This window comes from Schistocerca serialis, chromosome 6, assembly GCF_023864345.2.
Source record: "Schistocerca serialis cubense isolate TAMUIC-IGC-003099 chromosome 6, iqSchSeri2.2, whole genome shotgun sequence".
NCBI classification, from domain to species: domain Eukaryota; kingdom Metazoa; phylum Arthropoda; class Insecta; order Orthoptera; family Acrididae; genus Schistocerca; species Schistocerca serialis.
In genome coordinates this window covers 359,408,014-359,429,859 of record NC_064643.1, presented here as the reverse complement: position 1 = coordinate 359,429,859, position 21,846 = coordinate 359,408,014, and the positions used below count along the sequence as shown (strand labels likewise).

Sequence of the window (21,846 nt, the reverse complement as noted above, 5' to 3'; positions counted from 1 at the left end):
TATATTTATTGTATTGTAGCAGAATTCAAAACTATGTATACATTCTGTGTTCAGTGTTTATTAATCAGTATCTTACCTTCTCGGAAATGTGAAAACCGACTCTGTAAGGCATTTTGAGGTGCATAATCATTGTTTTCTGTTGTCATAGGAAGCCAGCAATGTTTATTATCTACATTTTTATGTCTGTCGCATAATATTTGAATTACTTTTTATTCCAGGAACAAGTACGAGCAGAAAGCGAGGATGTACGGCAGCAGCGGGAGAAGCTGTACAGTAAATTAGAGTATTTAACAAGCCAGGGAATCCTTATTAGCCCCAATATGCCTGTAGTGACTGCAGTGCCTCCAGAAGATAGTCTTTCGGGGCAGGGGATATTGATACGCACCCAGCCAGAGGATATGAGTGTTACAGGCGTTAGTGGTGACTGTTCTCCACCTGTACCTGATTCTCGTCGCAAAGCAGATTCCCATACTTCCAAGCGCAAGCCTGGCAGTAATGCAAGCAGCTCTTGCAGCTCCAGTGCTACCACGAACAAAGCTACACTACCATTAAACCTCATCAGTGCCACAAATCAGCAGAAGGTGCAGGCACAGAGTGTGCAGGTCAGTTAAGAGAACGCATTGGAAATTAGAAATAAGTATGAAAGCTGTTCTAAAACAACAAATAGTAAAGCACCATCCCTATGGAATATTGATGCAATGTAATGTGTAACATGCAGCTTAACAAAGATTTGTTTTAGATTCTTAATTTTCTATTACTCCCTCTGTCCCCCCCCCCCCCCCGCTCCCCCCCTCCCTCCCTCCCTCCTCCCCTCCCCAACTCCCTCCCTCCCGCCTCCCCTCCCCAACTCCCTCCCTCCCACCTCCCCTCCCCAACTCCCACCCTCCCTCCCTCCCCCCTCCCTCCCCCCCTCCCTCCCTCCCCCCTCCCTCCCCCCCTCCCTCCCCCCCTCCCTCGATGTATATTATTCATATAAATGTTGTGCTTTGCTGCCATATTTATATTATCAGTTTTTACAGCTGTTATGTTAGTGGTTTTTTGTTTTTCCTACAGTGTAATGGATTTAAATTTATGTTTGAAGCATGGGAATTGCTAAGTATCCATTTTGTTGTTCCCAATGGTTGGAAGAAAGTAGGCCACATCCGTCTACAAGGAGGATAGCAGAAGTGATTCCTCTTACTGTCCAATATCATTGACATCTGTCTCTTGTAGAATCTTTGAACGTATTTTGAGCTCCATTGTAATTTGGTATGTCTAACAGAATGACCTCTTCCATGTCAACCACCACAGATTTCGAAAACATCTATCATGCAAATACCAACTCGCAGTTTTCTCACACAACATTCCGAAAACCATGGATCGAGACAGTTAGGTGAATGCAGTATTTGTTGTCGTCGTCATTGTCTATTAAAGACCCATTGGACAATATTAATAATATCCTCAGAGTTTTTGGAGGTCCTATGTAGTTATCCTTAAAGAAGGGCTATCTGAGAATAAAGTGCATAGGTGTCCAATTTGGTCTTGATAAGATTTTAAAGTGGATCAGAGACTGGTGGCAACTTCCTTTAAATGTCCAAAAGTGTAAAATTATGCACTCCACAAAACACGAAAATGAAGTATTTCATCAGTGAGTCACAAGTGGAATCAGTCAACCCTGATAAATACCTGGGTGTAACAATTTGGGAGACAAGAGGAAAGCTGAAGTTTAAAATTTTATGTTAAAAAATTATTTGCCCAAGAGTATCATACAGACATACCACCATTTGACCATTGTACAAATTCTCATATAGAGGACATAAAACAAACATCCCTGGCATTGAAAAGCAACTGAAAGAATTGAAAACAAATAAGTCACCAGATCCATATGGAATCCCAGTTCGGTTGGCACCTTACTTAGCTTCATTTATCATTAACCTCTCAGCCAGACCAAGTGCCTAGTAACTGGAAAAAAAGCCCAGGTGATTTCCTTACATAAGGGTAAAAAAATGGACCTGCAAAATAACAGACCAACATCTTTAATATCGATACACTGCAGAATTCTTGAGCATATGTTAAGTTCAAATATTATAAAATTCCTTGAGACAAAAGAGCTTCTGTCTGCAAATCGGCATGGATTCAGAAAGCACTGCTTGTGTGAAAATCAGCTGGCCATTTTATTGCACAATGTCCTGCAAACCATGGACCAAAGTCGACAGACAGATTCCATATTCCTAGTTTTCCAGAAAACATTTGACAAAGTCCCCGACTACAGACTGTTAACAGAGGCTCAAGCGTACGGATTAGGTTCTCAGATATGAGAGTGACTTGAAGACTTTTTAAGTAATAGAGCCGAGCCGTATGTTGTCCTTGATGGGAGGTATCATCAAAAGTTCTCAGGGACGTAGGATAGGATGGCTCTTCGTGCCTGTATATGTAAACAAGCTAGCTGACAGCAGCAAGCAGCAATCAGCAGCCATTTGCTGATACTGCCATAGTGTACATGAAAGTGTTATCTTTGAGTGATTGCAGGAAGATACTGGATGACTTGGACAGAATTTCTGTTTGATGCGATGAATGGCAGCTAGGTGTAAATGTATAAAAATGCAAGCTAATTCAAATGAGTGTTAGTGTTCGAAGAGATTTCGGGATTGCAGCCGGTCATTGTAAACTTCATTCCATGATATTTCAACTGGACACCTGCCAGTCATCTTCAGGTGAGCCATTTAAGGCTGACGAAGATGTTCCCCGCTCCGCCTTATATAGCATGCTGATAGTATTGCCACGCATGCATCAGAGTCACGGTGACAGAAAGACCACACAGTCCGGCTGCAGCACTGTCACTGTTGGAACTGCAAGGATCAGCTGTCCTTGGCATTGTTGCTTGCCGCAATTATCGGAGTATTCTCTCGTCTTCGTCTGGAGCAAATCTCGGAGATGATGGGATTCCACACGTTATCTAGGTGGTAACCACTATCGCAGTTCAGTACATTTTACGCGATGTGTATTTCAACGGATTTTTTTGTAACAGAGTCCCAACAAGATCCTGTGGCCAAAATTAAAGTTTGTCATACTCCACTGAATGTCCATTCCGCAACTGCAGACTTACTGGGTTGAAGAAGACGAGTGGAACTTTCGTGTTCTGTGCAACATTTTTCTACTGTGCGTGTTGTGTGTCCTATATTGACCATACCACACCGCAAGGTATTTTGTAAATTCCCACCATCCGCAATATCAAATTATCGTTAACTGATCCCAGCAGGTCCGAAATTTTAGATGGTGGATGTAAAATCACTTTCACCTGAAAATTATTTAGAGTTCTTGCTATTTTGAAGGAAATGTTTCCAGTGAAGGGAAGAAAAGCCAGGGACTTTGCTGGCACATTCTCCTCCTTATCCACTTCCCAGTTCTTGGTTTTAGCTGAGATTTCCCTGTTAATTTGCCGGGTCGAGTATCCATTGCCTCTGAACAGTGTTCTTAAACGTGCAAGCTCTTTAATTAAACTATCTGCATCCGACACTGTATGGGCTCTGTGTACAAGGATTTTAAGCATACCCATGGTTTGGGATTGATGATGGAAACTTGAGGAGTGCAAGTACAAATCAGTGTGAGTGGGATTACGGTAAACAGAATGTCCCAAAGATCCGTCACTCTTCCATCTGTCAAAACATCCAGAAATGAGAGACAACCATCTTTCTGTAATTCTATAGTAAATCAAATGTTCTCATGGATTGAGTTAAGATGATGTAAAAACTCAGTCTGCAGTTGCAAAACATTGTATCTCCAACAGACGTTCAATGGAGTATGACAAAACATTAATTTCGGTCACAGCAACATCTTTTTGGGACTTCGTTGTAAAAGAATCTATTAAAATACACATTGTGGAAAATCTAATGAACCATGATAGCAGATACTAGCTGAATAATGCGTGGAATCCTGTCATCTCCAAGATTTGCTTCAGACAAAGATGCCAGAATACTCTGATAACTGCAGCGAACGGCAACACCGAAGACAGCTGATCCCCTGTAGTTCCACCAGCAACAACACTGCCGCTGGATGGTGTGGTCCTTCTGTCACCATGACAATGATGCATGCGCGGCAATACCATCAGCGCACTATATGAGGCAGAGTGGAGAACATGTTCATCAGTCTTCGATGGCTCACCTGAAGATGACTGGCAGGTGTCTAGTTGAAATATCATAGAATGAAATTTATGACAACTGGCTGCAATCCCAAAATCTCTTAGAACATTTAATTCACCGGGAAAATTTTAAATTTCATTACAGTGTTAGTAGTTTGCTACTCCACACAGACATGTCGATTAAATATGTAGATGTAACGTTGCAAAGCAGTATCAAATGGAACAAGCATGTAAAGTTGTTAGTAGGGAAGGCAAATAGTCAATTTCTGCTTATTGGGAGAATACTGGGAAAATATGGTCATCCATCAAGGAGACCACATACAGAACAATCGTGTGACCCATCCTTAAGTACTTGGGATCCACATGTGGTTTAAATGAAGACATCAAAGTAATTGAGGTGTGCTGCTAGATTTTATACATGTAGGTTCAATCAAGATGCAAGTGTTCCGGAAATGCTCTGTGATTTCAAATGGAAATTCCTGGAGAGAAGATGAAGTTTTTTCATGAAACGCTATTGAGAAAGTTTCAAGAACTGATATTCATGACCGACTGATTCTACTGCTAACAATGTACAGCTCACTTAGGGGCCACGAAGACAAGGTAAGAGAAACTAGGGCTCTTACAGAGACATGCAGACAGTCATTTGTGAGTGGAACAGGAGAGGAAATCACTAGCACTAGTACGGTGTACCCTGTGCCATGCATTATATGGGGACTTGTACAATACGTATGTAGATGTAGATGTACATATGGAATGGAATGATCACATAGACTCAGATGAAGGTAATTGAAGTATCAGACTTCAGTTCATTTGTAGAATACTGTAAAAACTAAATCAGTCTACAAAGAACTTTTCTTACTAAACACTCATGATAACCATCCTAGAATATTGCTCCTCCCCTCCTACCCCTCCCCCCGGGGGGCTCACACCACTCTTTGGTGAACACGTGCTTGGTGACCACGGGGCCCCAGCCCTCGCAGCACCACTTCTCCTTCTGGGCTGCACGTCTCCTCTTCTCCTGTCCTTTCCTCCTCTCTTGGGGACATGTCTCATGCCTTAATGGGCTCTTGAAGCTCATTTGCGTTGGTTTGCATGTAGGAATATTTTCTCTTGTACCGCCCTTTCCCCGTACCGCCCTTTCCCCGTACCGCCCTTTCCCCGTACCGCCCTTTCCCCGTCCAGTTTTTTCCCCGTCCCTTTCTTTCCTTGTTCTACCCTTTCCTTGTTCTGCCCTTTCCTTGTTCTGCTCTCTTTTTCCTCTGCTGCAGCGTTTGAGGCCGTCCTTTCTTTCTTCCTTCCCTTCTTATCTTTTCTTCTCCTCCCTGTGTGCGCCTGATGGCCACCCACACGTTTGACGCGTAGCAGGAGATTGGGTAACAGGTAATTCCCAGCCGTAGGTTGGCATGTAGGGCCAGCACGTACCTCCTGCAACAGGCCAGTCGCAGGGAGGGCTTATTGCCTGATCTGTTACCTTCCTCCTCTGCTAATTGGTCCCTCCATCTGTCGTTTGGGAGATGTGACCTAAGGTGAGGACAATCACCTAAGACGGGAGATTCCCCTTTGTAGGGCCCCTGCTGGGAGGAGCATGCCATTGGAGACGCTGGCAGTCTTGGGGGATTTCTTTCCAATGACTGATTTTCCTTCTCTTTCTCAGACTGTTTCATATAAAAGAAAGTGAAATGAGGCTCCTGCCTCAATGTCTCTTCCTTTTGCGCCTCGATATCTAGTAGTCTCACATTTAGACGAAAACCAGACTTTTGCTAGTGTAAACCCCTTCGTTATACAGAAAGGCATGGATGGCATTGCTGGCCCTGTGAAGTCATGCTCCCTTTTCCGCAATCGGTTTCTGTTTTTGGAAATTGAGAGTGTTCTCCAGGCCCAGAAACTACTCAAGGCCCAACTCACCCATGAATACCCTTTAAAAGTGGAGGCTCACAGGACACTTACCTCGTCCTGTGGTGTTATCTACACCTGGCTGTTGGATTGTTTGACGGAGGATGAAATAACTAATTATTTATCGGATCAGGGCGTTACTGCTGTTCATAGAGTTATGAAGAAGGAAGCTGCCGATTTGGTGCCCACTCGCACGTTGTTCCTCACTTTAGATTAGATTAGATTAATACTAGTTCCATGGATCATGAATACGATATTTCGTAATGATGTGGAACGAGTCGAATTTTCCAATGCATGACATAATTAGGTTAATTTAACAACATACTTAAGTTAATATAACAACTTTATTTTTTGTGTTTTTTTTGTTTTTCTTTATTTTTTTATTTTTATTTTTTTATGTTATTTTTTTAATTATTTTTTTTTCCTTAATTTATATCTAAAAATTCCTCTATGGAGTAGAAGGAGTTGTCATTCAGAAATTCTTTTAATTTCTTCTTAAATACTTGTTGGTTATCTGTCAGACTTATGATACTATTTGGTAAGTGACCAAAGACTTTAGTGCCAGTATAATTCACCCCTTTCTGTGCCAAAGTTAGATTTAATCTTGAATAGTGAAGATCGTCCTTTCTCCTAGTATTGTAGTTATGCACACTGCTATTACTTTTGAATTGGGTTTGGTTGTTAATAACAAATTTCATAAGAGAGTATATATACTGAGAAGCTACTGTGAATATCCCTAGATCCTTAAATAAATGTCTGCAGGAAGATCTTGGGTGGACTCCAGCTATTATTCTGATTACACGCTTTTGTGCAATAAATACTTTATTCCTCAGTGATGAATTACCCCAAAATATTATGCCATATGAAAGCAATGAGTGAAAATAGGCGTAGTAAGCTAATTTACTAAGATGTTTATCACCAAAATTTGCAATGACCCTTATTGCATAAGTAGCTGAACTCAAACGTTTCAGCAGATCATCAATGTGTTTCTTCCAATTTAATCTCTCATCAATGGACATACCTAAAAATTTAGAATATTCTACCTTAGCTATATGCTTCTGATTAAGGTCTATATTTATTAATGGTGTCATACCATTCACTGTACGGAACTGTATGTACTGTGTCTTATCAAAATTCAGAGAGAGTCCGTTTACAAGGAACCACTTAGTAATTTTCTGAAAGACAGTATTGGCAATTTCATCAATTAATTCTTGTTTCTCAGGTGTGATTACTATACTTGTATCATCAGCGAAGAGAACTAACTTTGCCTCTTCATGAATATAGAATGGCAAGTCATTAATATATAATAAGAACAACAAAGGACCCAAGACTGACCCTTGTGGAACCCCATTCTTGATAGTCCCCCAGTTTGAGGAATGTGCTGATCTTTGCATGTTACGAGAACTACTTATTTCAACTTTCTGCACTCTTCCAGTTAGGTACGAATTAAACCATTTGTGCACTGTCCCACTCATGCCACAATATTTGAGCTTGTCTAGCAGAATTTTATGATTTACACAATCAAAAGCCTTTGAGAGATCACAAAAATTCCCAATGGGTGGTGTTCGGTTATTCAGATCATTCAAAATTTGACTGGTGAAAGCATATATGGCATTTTCTGTTGAAAAACCTTTCTGGAAACCAAACTGACATTTTGTTAGTACTTCATTTTTACAGATATGTGAAGCTACTCTTGAATACATTACTTTCTCAAAAATTTTGGATAAAGCTGTTAGAAGGGAGATTGGACGGTAATTGTTGACATCAGATCTATCCCCCTTTTTATGCAAAGGTATAACAATAGCATATTTCAGTCTATCAGGGAAAATGCCCTGTTTCAGAGAGCTATTACACAGGTGGCTGAGAATCTTACTTATCTGTTGAGAACAAGCTTTTAGTATTTTGCTGGAAATGCCATCAATTCCATGTGAGTTTTTGCTTTTAAGCAAGTTTATTATTTTCCTAATTTCAGAGGGAGAAGTGGGTGAGATTTCAATTGTATCAAATTGCATAGGTATGGCCTCTTCCATTAACAGCCTAGCATCTTCTAATGAACACCTGGATCCTACTATATCCACAACATTTAGAAAATGATTATTAAAAATATTTTCAACTTCTGACTTTTTGTTCATAAAGTTTTCATTCAATTTGATGGTAATACTGTCTTCCTCTGCTCTTGGTTGACCTGTTTCTCTTTTAATAATATTCCAAATTGTTTTAATTTTATTATCAGAGTTGCTGATTTCAGACATGATACACATATTCCTGGATTTTTTAATAACTTTTCTTAATATAACACAGTAGTTTTTATAATTTTTGATAGTTTCTGGGTCACTACTCTTTCTTGCTGTCAGATACATTTCCCTTTTCCGGTTACAAGATATTTTTATACCCTTAGTAAGCCATGGTTTGTTACAAGGTTTCTTACGAGTATATTTAACTATTTTCTTGGGGAAGCAGTTTTCAAATGCATTTACAAAAATGTCATGAAATAAATTATATTTTTAATTGGCATCAGGTTCACGGTACACCTCATCCCAGTCTAACTGCTGTAGGCTTTCCCTGAAATTTGCAATTGTTAAATTGTTGACTGAACGTACTACTTTGGAGGACTGTTTAGTATTGCTGAATGGAGCTATGTCATATATTGTAACTAGCTGTGCACCATGATCGGAAAGACCATTCTCAACAGGCTGAGCATTTATCTGGTTAAAATTATCTTGGTCTATAAAGAAGTTATCTATCAGTGAGCTGCTATCCTTTACCACCCGAGTAGGAAAATCAATAACGGGTGTCAAATTGAAAGAACCGAGTAATACTTCAAGGTCATTTTTCCTATTACCCTCTTTCAGAGAATCTACATTGAAGTCCCCACAAATAATAATTTGCTTCCCCCTGTCTGACAGATAGCACAACAAGGAGTCCAAATTTTTCAGAAATAGATGAAAATTTCCTGATGGGGACCTATATACAGTTACAATTATAAATGTGCCTTTATTTAATTTAAGCTCACAGGCACATGCTTCTATATGTTTCTCTACACAAAACTTTTTTGTTTCTATACTTTTTGCACAATGATAACTTTTGACAGATATGACAACTCCTCCTTTCTCCATATTTTCTCTCATTACATGTGCAGAGAGCTTATAACCACTTACATTTACCTTATCCATATCAGTAACAATGTGATGCTCAGACAGGCATAGTATATCTATTTCATTCTCAGCTTCTAAATCTTCCAAACAAACCAGAAGCTCATCTACTTTATTCTTTAAACTCCCAATATTTTGATGAAATATACTTACATTATTTTTAATTATAGTTTTATGAGAACTTTTCCTTATTCTAACATTTGCAGTACTCTCCTGTCTGAGTTTCTCATTGTGCTTAGGCCTAGTTCCTATACCAGTGGTCACATGGTGTTCAGAGAGGCAGATTATGTCAATTGGGTTGGGTGACTTTAGTTCATCAATGCAATTACCTAGGACTGAGATACAACTTGGTGGAGATAAAATTTCTGGTGATTGGTGAAAATTTATAATTGATAGCTGTGATTGGTGATCCAATGTGCTAGAATTGTGCTGTTGAATTTCTTTCCTAAACTGAAGATTTGTTTCAATCCTGACCTCTCGTAGAACTTGACATCTTTCTGTCTTACCTATCCTAAAAAAGGTGCTGCTCCAACACCTGTAACCACTGGTATTTTACCATTCATGGCAGTGCCTCCCCCCCTTAAATTTCCTGCTATTACCCCAGCCAGTTTCCCCTTCCCTTTCCTGTTGAGATGTAGGCCGTGCCTGGTATAGTCCCACCTACTGAGATAATCAACAGGAACCACACCAATATGAGCCCCCGCACCTGACACAAGCAGCCGTTCCAACTCCAAATTAACTCTCCCAACAGAAGAGTTCAAATGAGGCCGGTCATGGCGTCTCAGGACAGATACAAATTCAACATTGGTGTGTCTCGATGCCGACGCAATCTTTACCAGGTCACACTCTATACTGTACCCAGGATCTCTGTCGATGCTGTTCCCTGGCCCTCCCACAATAACCACGGTGTCTTCCCTGGTAAATCCTTTACAGAGTGAACCTAAATCCTCTGTCACCTGATCCAGACTAGCACTTGGTTTGAAAAAATTTGTGACCTGGTATTCTGGTCCTAATTCCTCCTGCAGAAGTTGGCCTACACCTCTGGCATGAGAACTGCCTAACAACAAAACTTTCTTCCTTTTCGATGACTTTCCTACATTCTTTTTCAATTTCCTATTGAAAGTTTGTTGTGTCCTGTCTACACCTACCTCTGCTTGAGGCTCATCAGTTTCTAACTGAAGCAACAGGTCAAACTTATTTTTGACATTCACCACAAAACTGTCAGACTTAGTTCTAGGCCTGTTCCTTCTGCTACCTGTTGCCACTTCCCACCTCTCTTTGCCCTTCTCCCTCCTTAACCTGTCCAGATCTTCCCTAGCCTGATCTAGCTCAACCTGAAGGGCAGCAATTTTCCCCTCCTGTTCCACTATCTTCCTATCTCTGCTGCAAATCCTACATAACCACTGATGAGCCTGATCCACTTTCCCAACACCCACGCCACTGCAGTCCCCCCAGTGAAAAAAACTACTGCATCCATTACACCAAACCCCGGAACTAACAATTCTACGGCAAGTCAGGCACTTCTCACTCATGGCAAAAAATAATACTTTAGCTAGAATAAATCAATTAAATTACCGAAAATCAAAAAAAGACGTTACAAGAATTAAGCCTATTCACAAATGTATATAAGCAAGTTTCTGATTTAAAATTCCGCTGGTTTTCTGAGATATGTATTAAAACAACGAAGGTATACGCTATTTATTATATATTTCACTCGATGGAATGAAAAAAGGGCAATTAAATGAGATACTTTAACTTTGATTCTCCAAAAACGTTACGAGAATAGGCCTATAAACAAATGTATATAGGCAAGTTTCTGATATAAAGTTACGCTGTTTTTCTGAAATCTGTATTAAAACAGTGAAGTTATACGCTATTTACGGTAGTTTACTTATTTGTTACCGAGAAACTAGTTAAATTACCTTGAAACAAGAAACAAACACGTTTACAAAATTTAAGCCTAAGCACGACTTCGCGAAGTTACGATCTTTTCGTGTTTTCTGAAAAAATACGCAAATAAAAGTCAAACCTTTAACGGCAAGACTAAACGATACACTAATGCACGTATTTAATTTGTTGTCAGCGTTAAACTAAATTATATTTCTGTTTAAATCACTTAACTTTCTGGAAATGGTTTCTGGCGTCACTTACTCGGCGGCCATCTTGGAATCTTCGATCGGTTAACGCTCCATACCAAGATAAAGGCAGGCTATGAAGTCATCTGTGTGTGCCCTTACATTCCTAATCCATTGAGGTGTTATAAATGCCACCAGTTCAATCATACCAGCACTTCATGTAAAAATGCAGCCAATTGTGTCACTTGTAGCAGGGATGCACACGAAGGTGCCTGTCCACCTCCTTCCCCCTTCTGCATTAATTGTCATGGAGACTACGCTGCTTCTTCTCGTTCTTGTCCCATCTATCAAGACGAGTGAGCTGTTCAGGAGATAAGGGTGAAGGAGAAGGTACCTTTTCCTGTTGCCTGGAAACTGTTGGCGAACCTTAAACAAAGTGTCCCTTCGTCTGGAAGCTACAGCACTGTGTTAGCCTCCCCGTCCCCCTCCCTGTCCCATGAAAAACATTGCTATGAAAACTTGTGACTTACAGTTCAGTTCAATGGTGGCAAAGTCACCTTGCCTTCAAACTGACACTCTGTCTCCCGCTTCCCGGGCTGTAGATTCTGCTACCCGGTCTTCACTCTCACTGACTAAGGCGGTTGCAACATAGCCAGCAAACCATCAATTCAAAAAGGATTATTCCCAGGAAGATTTCTTGCATACCTTGAGTTCACAGCCATCTGGCTCTTCTGCCAATCACCAAAAGTCTAAACAATTATCCCCCTCTCTGACTCGTCGGCCCTCTTCAACTTGTCAGTCCGGGGAAGCTCCATTGATCCTGCTGAGTTGATGGATGAAGATCCTCCACCTGTCGATTCCGGTGGCTGTCCTCCCTCGACGGCTTGCCCTAAGCAGCAGTTGAGGTGAGTGTTTCTTCTTCATTCTCCAGTGTTCCTAAATTTTATGGCCCTTTTACAATGGAATATCCATGTCCTTTGGTCCAACAGCGCAAACCTCCAGCTGCTCCTGCGATCGCAATGCCCACTCGTAGTCTGTCTCCAAGAAACCAAGCTACATCCTCAAGACCATTTTGCTCTTTCCCATTTTACTTCGCTACAGATGGACCTTCCCCTTATGGTGGGGATTCCTGCTCATGGTGGGGTCATGCTGCTTCTATGAGATGATGTTTGTCACCGTCCTATCCCCTTGCACACCCATCTGCAAGCAGTTGCTGCCCGTGTTTTCCTCTCCAAATTTTCCTTTTCCCTCTGCACCATTTATATCCCTTCGTCTTCTGCTGTCACTAGGGCGGACCTGATGCAGCTTGTTGCTCAGCTTTCTCCACCCTTTCTGTTCCTTGATGACACCAATACCCATCATCCTCTTTGGGGCTCACCTGTCACCTGCCCGAGAGGTTCTCTTTCGGCGGATCTTCTTAATCATCTTAATCTTGTGTGCCTTAACACCAGTGAAGCCACATTTCTCTCTGATTCCACTTACACTTATTCCCACTTAGATATCTCGATCTGCTTTGCCCAACTCGCTCGACGTTTCGAGTGGTGTGCTCTTTCGGATACTTACTCAAGTGACCACTTCCCTTGTGTGACTCGCCTGTACAATCATACCCCGCCACAGCGGCCTGCTCATTGGAAATTCTCTCTTGCTGACTTGAGGCTATTTCCTCCTTGGCAGTCTTTGACGGATGGCTGTTTCCCAGCTGTGATGAGATCAGGTCGAGCACCTTGTGGACGTTTTTCTCTCGGCTGCCGAATCCTCTATCCCACGTACTACTAGTTCTCCCCGTCAGGTCCCAGTCCATTGGTGGACTGTGGGGTGAAGCAATGCGATTCGTGCCCGACAACGTGTGCTTCGTGTCTTTCACTGTCATCCTGCGTTAACAAACTGCATCCGCTACAAGCAACTACATGTGCAGTGCCGTCACACTGTTAAGGAAAGCAAGAAAGCATGCTGGCTTTCCTTCCTCAGCTCGTTCACAGTTTTACTCCGCCCTCTCTCATTTGAGGTGGCCTGCACCGGCTTTCTGGGACTACCACCCACTCCCCGATCCCTGGTCTGACTGTGTCTGGAAACGTCATACCTTGTTGATGTTTCCAATGCTTTGGGCCAGTAGTTTGCGGAGGTTTCAAGCTCCACCCACTACCATCCTGCCTTCCTTCCTCGGATACAGGTGTAGGAGGCTCGTGCGATCTCTTTTCTCTCTTTGAATCGAGAATGCTACAATACTCCTTTTTCTATGAGGGAGCTCTAGTGTGCTCTCTCCTCATCCTGGTCTTCTGCTCCTTGGCCCAATACAATCCATGTCCTCTTGCTGCAGAATCTTCCTCCTGTGGGAAAACACTTTCTCCTTGGACCCTACAACCATATTTGTAGTAACTGAGTATTCCCCATGCTTTGGTGTGAAGCTGTTACTGTTCCCCTACATAAGCCTGGTAAAGATAAATCTCTTCCTTCCAACTATTGTCCAATTTCCCTTACCAGCAGCGTTTGTGAGGTGATGGAACACATGATCAATGGTCGATCAGTGTGGTGGCTGGAGTCACACCATCTTCTCACTAATGTTCAGTGTAGGTTCAGAAAGCGCCGCTCAGTGGTTGGTCATCTTGTCACCCTTTCGATGTTCATGATGAATAATTTTCTGCAGAAGCGACAAACAGTGGTCGTATTCTTTGATTTGGAGAAAGTCTATGATAGCTGTTGGCAGACAGGCGTTCTACGTACTATGCACACATGGGGCCTTCGCGGTCATCTTCCCACTTTCATCCAGGAATTTTTAACAGACCGAGTTTTCCGGGTACGTGTAGGTTCCTCCATATCACACCTTTTCACAGTAGAATGGGGTGCCTCAGGGCTCCGTACTGAGTGTCATCCTCTTCACCATAGCCATCAACCCAATTATGGGCTGCCTTCCAGGTGGCATTTCCAGCTCTCTTTTCGTTGATGACTTTGCTATTTATTGCAGCTCCCAGTAGACGTATCTTTTGCAACGCAGTCTTCAGCATTGTCTGGACCTTCTCTATTCATGAAGTGTCACAAACGGTTTCCTACCTGGCTGCACACTGCACCCGGTCCCTCAATGCCCTTCGTATACTGAGTGGTACCTCTTGGGAAGCTGACCGGACTGCCTTCCTCCGCCTCTATCGATCTCTTGTCCGCTCCAGGTTGGATTATGGATACATTGTCTACTCATCTGCATGGCCATCTATCTTACGCCACCTAAATACAATACACTATTTGCCAGCCAGTGTGGCCGAGCAGTTCTAGTCACTTCAGTCTGGAACCGCGCGACTGCTACGGTCGCAGGTTTGAATCCTGCCTTGGGCATGGATGTGTGTGATGTCCTTAGGTTAGTTACGTTTAAGTAGTTCTGAGTTCTAGGGGACTGATGACCTCAGCTGTTAAGTCCCATAGTGCTCAGAGTCATTTGAACCGATACACCATTTGGGGATCCGTCTCACGACTGGTGCCTTCCGTACTAGCCCAGTTGAGAGTCTCTAAGCAGAAGCAGGTGAACTACCACTGTCATACTGGCGCAACATCCTACTCAGTAGGTGTGCATGTCGGCTTTCTTCTATGCCGGGCCACCCAACCTTTGACCCTTTTTTTGATGACATTCTTGACCGCCAATATGAGATGTATGTTTCTTCTCTGCGGCCTCCCGGCATCTTTTTTTGTCACCTGCTTCAGCAGCTGCAGTTCACACTTCTTGCCACTTTCCAAATTGGTGAGAGCCCTTCATCACCTTCGCTTCAGGCGCAGGTTTGTGTTCATTTTGACCTCAGCTCGTTCCCGAATGATTCAACTCCCGAGCTGACCTATCTCTGCAAATTTCTCAAACTCTGCTCACAACTTACAGCATGTTTTTGTACACAGATGGTTCCAAGTCTGCGCCCAGTGTTGGCTGTGCTTTTGTCGTTGTGGATGATAAGTTTCAATAACGGCTTCTCGACCAGTGCACAATTTCCACCGCAGAGTTTTTTGCTCTCTATCAGTCTGTTCACTACATCCAGAGACACCAGCTCATTCGCTGTGTGATATGCTCTGACTCCTTCAGTGCTCTTCAGGATCTGGATGATCCAGATCCAGTCCACCCCATCGTTCAATGGATCCAGGACTGCCTCCATTTGTTCCCAGTTGGGGGAGCCCAAGTGATGTTCATGTGGGTTTCTGGCCATGTTGGTGTGTCTGGAAATGACTCTGCTGATGCTGCAGCCAAGGCCGCTGTCCATCTCGGTCGGCCCGCCTCTTACTCTGTTCCCTCGCAAGATATTCATACTTTTCTCTGTCGGCATATCATGTCACTTTGGCACGACCTGTGGTGCTCCCTTCATGTGAACAAACTCAGAGAAGTCAAACGTCTCCCAACAGCCTGGTCGACTTCCTCCTGGCCGTCTAGTCATGATGAAGTAGTAAGCATCTCCAACATGAGACCCCCCACCTCCTCCCACTAGGTCACCGGCACAGTCGCTAGTCCATGTGGTGGGGCTGTTATGTACCCATTTGGCTGAACCCCCTGACAAAACAGGGATCACATTGCTGGCACCTGAGCTGTCATCATCTTGTGTATGTCTAGGAGTGCTTGCTTATCTTTTTGGACTCCCGATAATGACCACTGTGCCAGGCAGCTCTTGTTGTAGCTGGGTGAGCCCCTGATCAGAGCGGATTCTACCAGGGCGGATGCTCTCCACATGAAGGGTGGTAAACTCCACATTTTGGTCGCTCTTCTGTGATCATCTCTTCAGATAGAAATGGTTCTCCCTGTGCTCCTACTTTTGCTTCCTTGACCTTCTTGTTCCTGGCCACTCCCTAGGAGGAGGGCTAGGCCTGCTGGCTTGTTGCTATACTCTTTCCCCGTTATTTGTTTTTTTTTTCCATGATAGACAAGGAAACTTTTACTGCTACCAAACCACCCTTTTTCTTGTAGAGCACAATCTCTTAGTAAGTTGTGATCTCATCTCCTGCTGATAGAAACCTCTTCTGCCAGTCAATTGGCTTCTCGTTGTGTTTGTGAGAGCTTAAGAGATGTCCCCATGAACATTACTCCTCACCAGTCCTTAAGTATATCCCAGGGTATTATTTTCCACAGGGTCATCCATCAACAGTCTGATAAGGAACTCAGGACTAATCTGGAATAGAGCAGCAGTCCATTCATTTGGCAAGTCCAGAGAGGTCCTAAGGACAATCTTGTTGATACTGACACTTTCATCGTGGCTGTTGAGGGGGTTCCCTTCTGGAAAAAGGCAAAGTTATGGTTTACCATTGCAAAATGGAGCCCTATATCCCATCTTCCATGCACTGTTTCTGGTGTTTTAGCTTCGGTCATGTGTCTTAACAAAGTGAGGCAACTCGTATTTTCGGCGACTGAGACCACCATCTCTATGTGAGCAGTCCTTGCACCCCACTGCCCACAAGTGTGACCTGTGCGAGCCCACATTTTCCTTTCTCGTTGGATTGCCCAATCTATAAAATTCAAAATTCTTGACCCCCTATCCTAATCAAAAGCCCAACAGAAATTTGATTGTCTCCACATCTATCTTTGGTTTTGTTGTGTCCTTTCCTCATCCTCCTGCCTTATTTCCATTCTGACCCCCCTTCCCTTTCCGCATCCTTGGCAATTGCTGTTCCCATCCTTCATGGAGCCACTCCTTCTCCTTGGCTGGAGAAGAAAGCCTCTTCTGTAGCACCTGCTGGGGATGGAACTCTCTCTAGGAACTTTCCTTCCTGTCATCTTGCTCTCTATCTGACCTCACTTCCTCTCACCCTTCTGAGGAGGAGGAGGAGGAGAAGAAGAAGAAGGTGTGTAAGTATCGGGACAAGGCCCCCTCAGTATCTCTGGTGATGTTGCCCCCTCCCTCTCAGTCAAGGTCCGATCTTACATCATTCCATACTTATCAGTGACAGTGATCAATTGTGGCCCATTCAGCATCCATCTTGGCTCTTGTACTATTCTCCTTCAATGGAACTGTAATGGTTACTGTCATCACCCGGAATTGCAGTCTCTTCGTTCTCTCTACTCTGAAGCTTGTGCTATATTACAGGAATCTCATTTCATGGATACTCATTTGCCAACTCTTCGTGGTTTCTGAGCCTACTGCCAGAACTGGACCAGTCCTCTGTGAGCCTACAGTGATGTTTGTTCATTGGTCTGCATGGACATTGTTGGTTCCTAGGTTTCTCTTCAAACCGCACTGGACGCGGTGGCCGTTTGGACCCATTTAGACTCTGCAGTAACAAAATGCAATCTTTATCCCCCCCCTCCTGACCAACCTCATATGCTTCCTGCTCTTCTTGCCATCCTTCGCCAGCTCTCTCCTCCCTTCCTTCACCTTGGGGATTTTAATGCCCATAACCGTCTGAGGAGTGGTACTGTGACTACTGACTGGGGCAGAATTGTTGAAAACCTGCTGGCAGGGATTGATCTCTGTTTTCTCAACACTGGTGCTCCTACACAGTTTAGTGTGACACACAGCACTTTCTCGGGATTGATCTTTCCATCTGTAGTCCTATATTCCTCCCCTCCATTCGGTGGAGAGTTCATGATGATTTGTGTGACAGCAATCTTCTTCTGATTGTCTTACCTTTCGATCAGCATCACTTAGCTGGACGCCATTCCAGATGGGCTTTTACTAATGCGAATTGGGTTGCCTTTTTCTTCCATGCCAACCGCTCCACCACACAATGGCATTTGTGATTCTGCACAGAGTTTGATTGACGTCATCCTTTCAGCAGTTCTTCAGCGATTCCCTCCTCCCCGGGATCTCCCTGACAGATGTCTGTCTCTTGGTGGACCTCCAAAAATGCTGCAGTTATTAAAGACTGCCATCGTGCACTCCAATGCTACAAAACGCATCTCTTGACCACTCCTAGTCTTTAAACAGCTTAATGTTCAGGCCAGTTATCTAATTAAAGGCTAGAAACAGATAAGTCTCTGCTATAGGCCTGCACACTCCCTCGTCACAATTACAGGCAAAGATCAGGTGCTTTTACGGCTGCCTGCCTACAGGCATCTCAGGAATTCCCCTGAATGGTGTTATCCTCACCAGCTGGGACTCTCATCACTGAGCATTTTGCTCGGCATTTCCCTAGGCCTCATCATCAATCCACTGTCCACTCATGTTCCATCTTCTTAAACACCATCAGAAGCAACTCCATTTATATTTTGTTCCCCATCACCTGGAGCCTTATAATGTCCCATTTAGCAAGTGGGAATTTACTAGCGCCCATGCTCTCTGCCACGACACAGCTCCTAGACTTGGCCGGTTGCACAACCAAATGTCTCAGCATTTTTCAGCGGTTAGCCAGCATCATATACTTCCCCTTTTCCATCGCGTTTGAAGAAGGCTGTCCCTATTGCAATTTTCAAATCTGATAACCCGCCTCTTCAGATGGATAGCTGTCGTCCAATCAGTTTAACCAGTACCCTCTGCAAGTTACTTATTAGGTCTACAACTTTGCTTGTGCCGTTTTGCAATGATGGCAGTAGCGGGAAGTGGGGAAAAGGTGGTCGGCCATAGGTGTAATACGCTAAGCTTAGGCATCTGTCAACATAATGCCATAAAAATATTAGTCGATTTGTGATTGCATCATAAGGTTATTCTCGATTAAGTACGTCAACTTACATTCCCATTTCTCGCCATTTGCGGGAAGTTTTAAGTTTCTGCTTTAACAGGAAGAAATCTGTGGCTGTGGCTCTTAAAATGCTGGGTAAGACCAATAGTGAGGGAACTTTTAGTGGAAGAATGTGCAGAGAATGTTTTCAAAGCCTTAAGAACGGTGCTTTTGATGTCGAAGACCGGCATGGCAGGGGAAGACAGAACGTTTTCGTAGCTACTGAAACAGACGGAGACAGTCGTAGGACATCATTATCGAAAGTAATCGATGCGTTCGAGCCCAGCACTGAAACACAAACAGCCAGAATACAGTGATAGACACGTAAAGATAATTTTGCAGCACATCAGTTCTTGATCCCATGTCGCAAAACCCGTCAAAATATACATGGAAACATTGAAATGAGAAGTCCTATCCCTCCCACCGTATTTTCCATAGATTGCTCTCTCTGACTACCACCTTTTTCGATCAGTAGCATACAGTCTGTCTGACTAGCACTTCTGATCATATGAACAAGTGTTAAATTGAATCGATTCATGGATCCCCACAAAAGTCGCCCAGTTCTTCCACCATGGGATTCGTATGCTATCCAGAAGATGGGAGAATGTAGTGGTCAATGATGGGCAATACTATGAATCATAATTTTTTTGTAAGTTTTTCCACAATAAAGCCTCAAACATTGAGAAAAAACGGCGGAAGCAAAGTTGTAGACCTAGTACTTAAACATGTATTGTGAGTCAAGGGCTGTATTGGCTCCTTGTATCCTGGGGCATTTGGCTTTGACTCAGTGTGGTTTTCGCCAAGTGCATTCAGCTATGGATAATTTAGTCCACCTGGAGTCTGCTATCGAACTGCTTTTGCCCAGCAACACCACCTTATTTCAGTATTATTTGATCTGCATAAAGCTTGTGATACCACATCACACCATCACATCCTTATCGCCTTACATGAGTGGGGCCTCTGTGGCCCATTCTCAGTTTTTATCCAGAACTTTCTTACATGTCGCACTTTCCAGTTGCAGATTGGTGCGTCCCATAGCACCTTACATCTGCAAGATAATGGGGTTTCGCAGAGTTCTGTTTTGAGTGTCCCTCTCTTCTTAATGGGTATCAACAGTATGGTGGTGTCTGTAGGACCTACAGTGTCCCCCTCTTTGTATGGTGATGACCTTTGCATTTATTTTTGTTCATCCGTGATGAGCGTTGCTGAACGCAGACTGCAGGAAACAATACAAAGAGTGCATTCTTGGGCTCTTACTCAAGATTTCTAATTTTCGGCTAGCAAGACCTGCATTATGCATTTCTGTATTTCTGTGTCACTGTACAGTGTATCCCCATCTGGATCTGTACTTTGATGGCCAGTCCCTCAACAGGGCGGACTCTTATCATGTTTTGGAACTAGTCTGATGCTTGGTTGACATGGCTCTCCCATCTTCATCAGCTAAAGCAAATATGTTGATAATACCTCAATGCTCTTAGATGCCTCAGCAATACCAACTGGTGCATGGACCACTCTAACCTACTATGGCTCTATGAAGCATTTGTCCCATCCCATCTAGATTATGAGAGTCTCACTTATGGCTTGGCTGGACTCGATACACCATTGTGGGGTATGACTGGCAACTGGCACCTTTCAGGCCAGCCCCACGATCAGTATCCTAACAGAGGAAGATTCCACTGTTATGGATTCTGTGCCAACAACAGTTGATCGCTTACGCGTTCGCATCTGCTGCTCCCTGGAGCACCTGAACTACTGTCCCCTCTTGCCAGATATAGAGATCCAAAGGTTACTGGTCACACTGGTTTTTCTTACACTCACATGGGATGTAATGAAACCCTTTTTGTTGCTGGATGACTACAGTATTTTCACTGCGGATTTGGTAGACTTCCACATGCTCTTGAGCATATCTGCTCCTGCACCAGTGAGTCGTTCCTCATCTGTAGCATTTCCTTGGGCAGCACAAGCTCTTAACCAGTGTTAACCTCACCATCCCTTGGTCCTGACTATCCAGGATTCCCCTTTAGCCCTCAAACAATGTGGACACTCGATGGTCATTGTCCGGACCACAGGTCACTTTAGGATGCTGGGGAATGAACACAGGCTGGCTAAATATGCTACCGGCAAGCCGCCTCTTGAGTTTGGTATTCCAGCATCGGACCTTCAATTGATATTACACCATCAAGTTCTAAGGTTTTGGAATATGGAATGGCCAAAAAAACTATGGGTGATAAAGGAGACCACAAATTTGTGGAGGTCCTACATGCAGGCCTCTCGTCTCCATCATTCTTTGTTGGCTCCGCATCGGCCATACTTGGCCAGCTCATAGTCATCTCCTCCTTTGCAAGACTTCACCCCAGTGCCATTGTGGTGCCCATTTGATGGCGGTCTTCTTGGTCTGTCCTAACCTAGCTGTCCAGCTGAACTGGTTTTACAGTTTATTTGTGAAGGGGGTTTTTATCACACTCTTAGAGGAAGGGTGCCTCAGCCTCGTCGGTCTGTTTTGGCAAGACTCCTTGTTGCCTCCTCTGCCACGACTGGACAATGGCTGTTTAGACTTGCAGTGGTCTGCCCCAGCTCTTGCCTAGCCATTCTTTTGCTCTTCTTCCCTTTCTTGTGTGTTCTTCTATTTTCCTGCATTTCTCTCACCCTGTCCATGTCGCTAGTATTTGCTGTGTATTGTTGGATGCGGTACCTCTTATAAGTGGCGGGGGTGTATGTTCCCCATCACAGTTTCTTCCTTTGAGGGCCTCTGGCTGCTCCCAGGACAGTGCACCTCGCCCACCTTTTCTCCTTTCCCCTTGTGCACAAGGCCTTTCCTTGGTGTGTAGTTTTGTTGACTTGCTGTTCCATGTAGGAGGAACTGATTACCTTGTAGTTTGTTCCCTTTAATCCGTAAACCAACCAACCAACCAACAAGTAGATGGGTAAGGTAAATGCAGCTAAATGATAACAAAAAAATTTAACCTGTGATCAGCATATTAACACAACTGTAAGCCTAAGT

The 21,846-nt window shown here is 43.5% G+C and overlaps 1 protein-coding gene across 1 annotated transcript in view; it reads left to right on the top strand.

Annotated features, from left to right (window-relative positions):
- Positions 1-21,846, top strand: part of LOC126484567 (rho guanine nucleotide exchange factor 18) — a 637,896-nt gene that overhangs the window by 603,634 nt on the left and 12,416 nt on the right. The window contains exon 28 of the mRNA XM_050108129.1: positions 219-602. Within this exon, the coding sequence (XP_049964086.1) occupies positions 219-602 (384 nt within the window). The remainder of the gene's footprint in view (positions 1-218; positions 603-21,846) is intronic.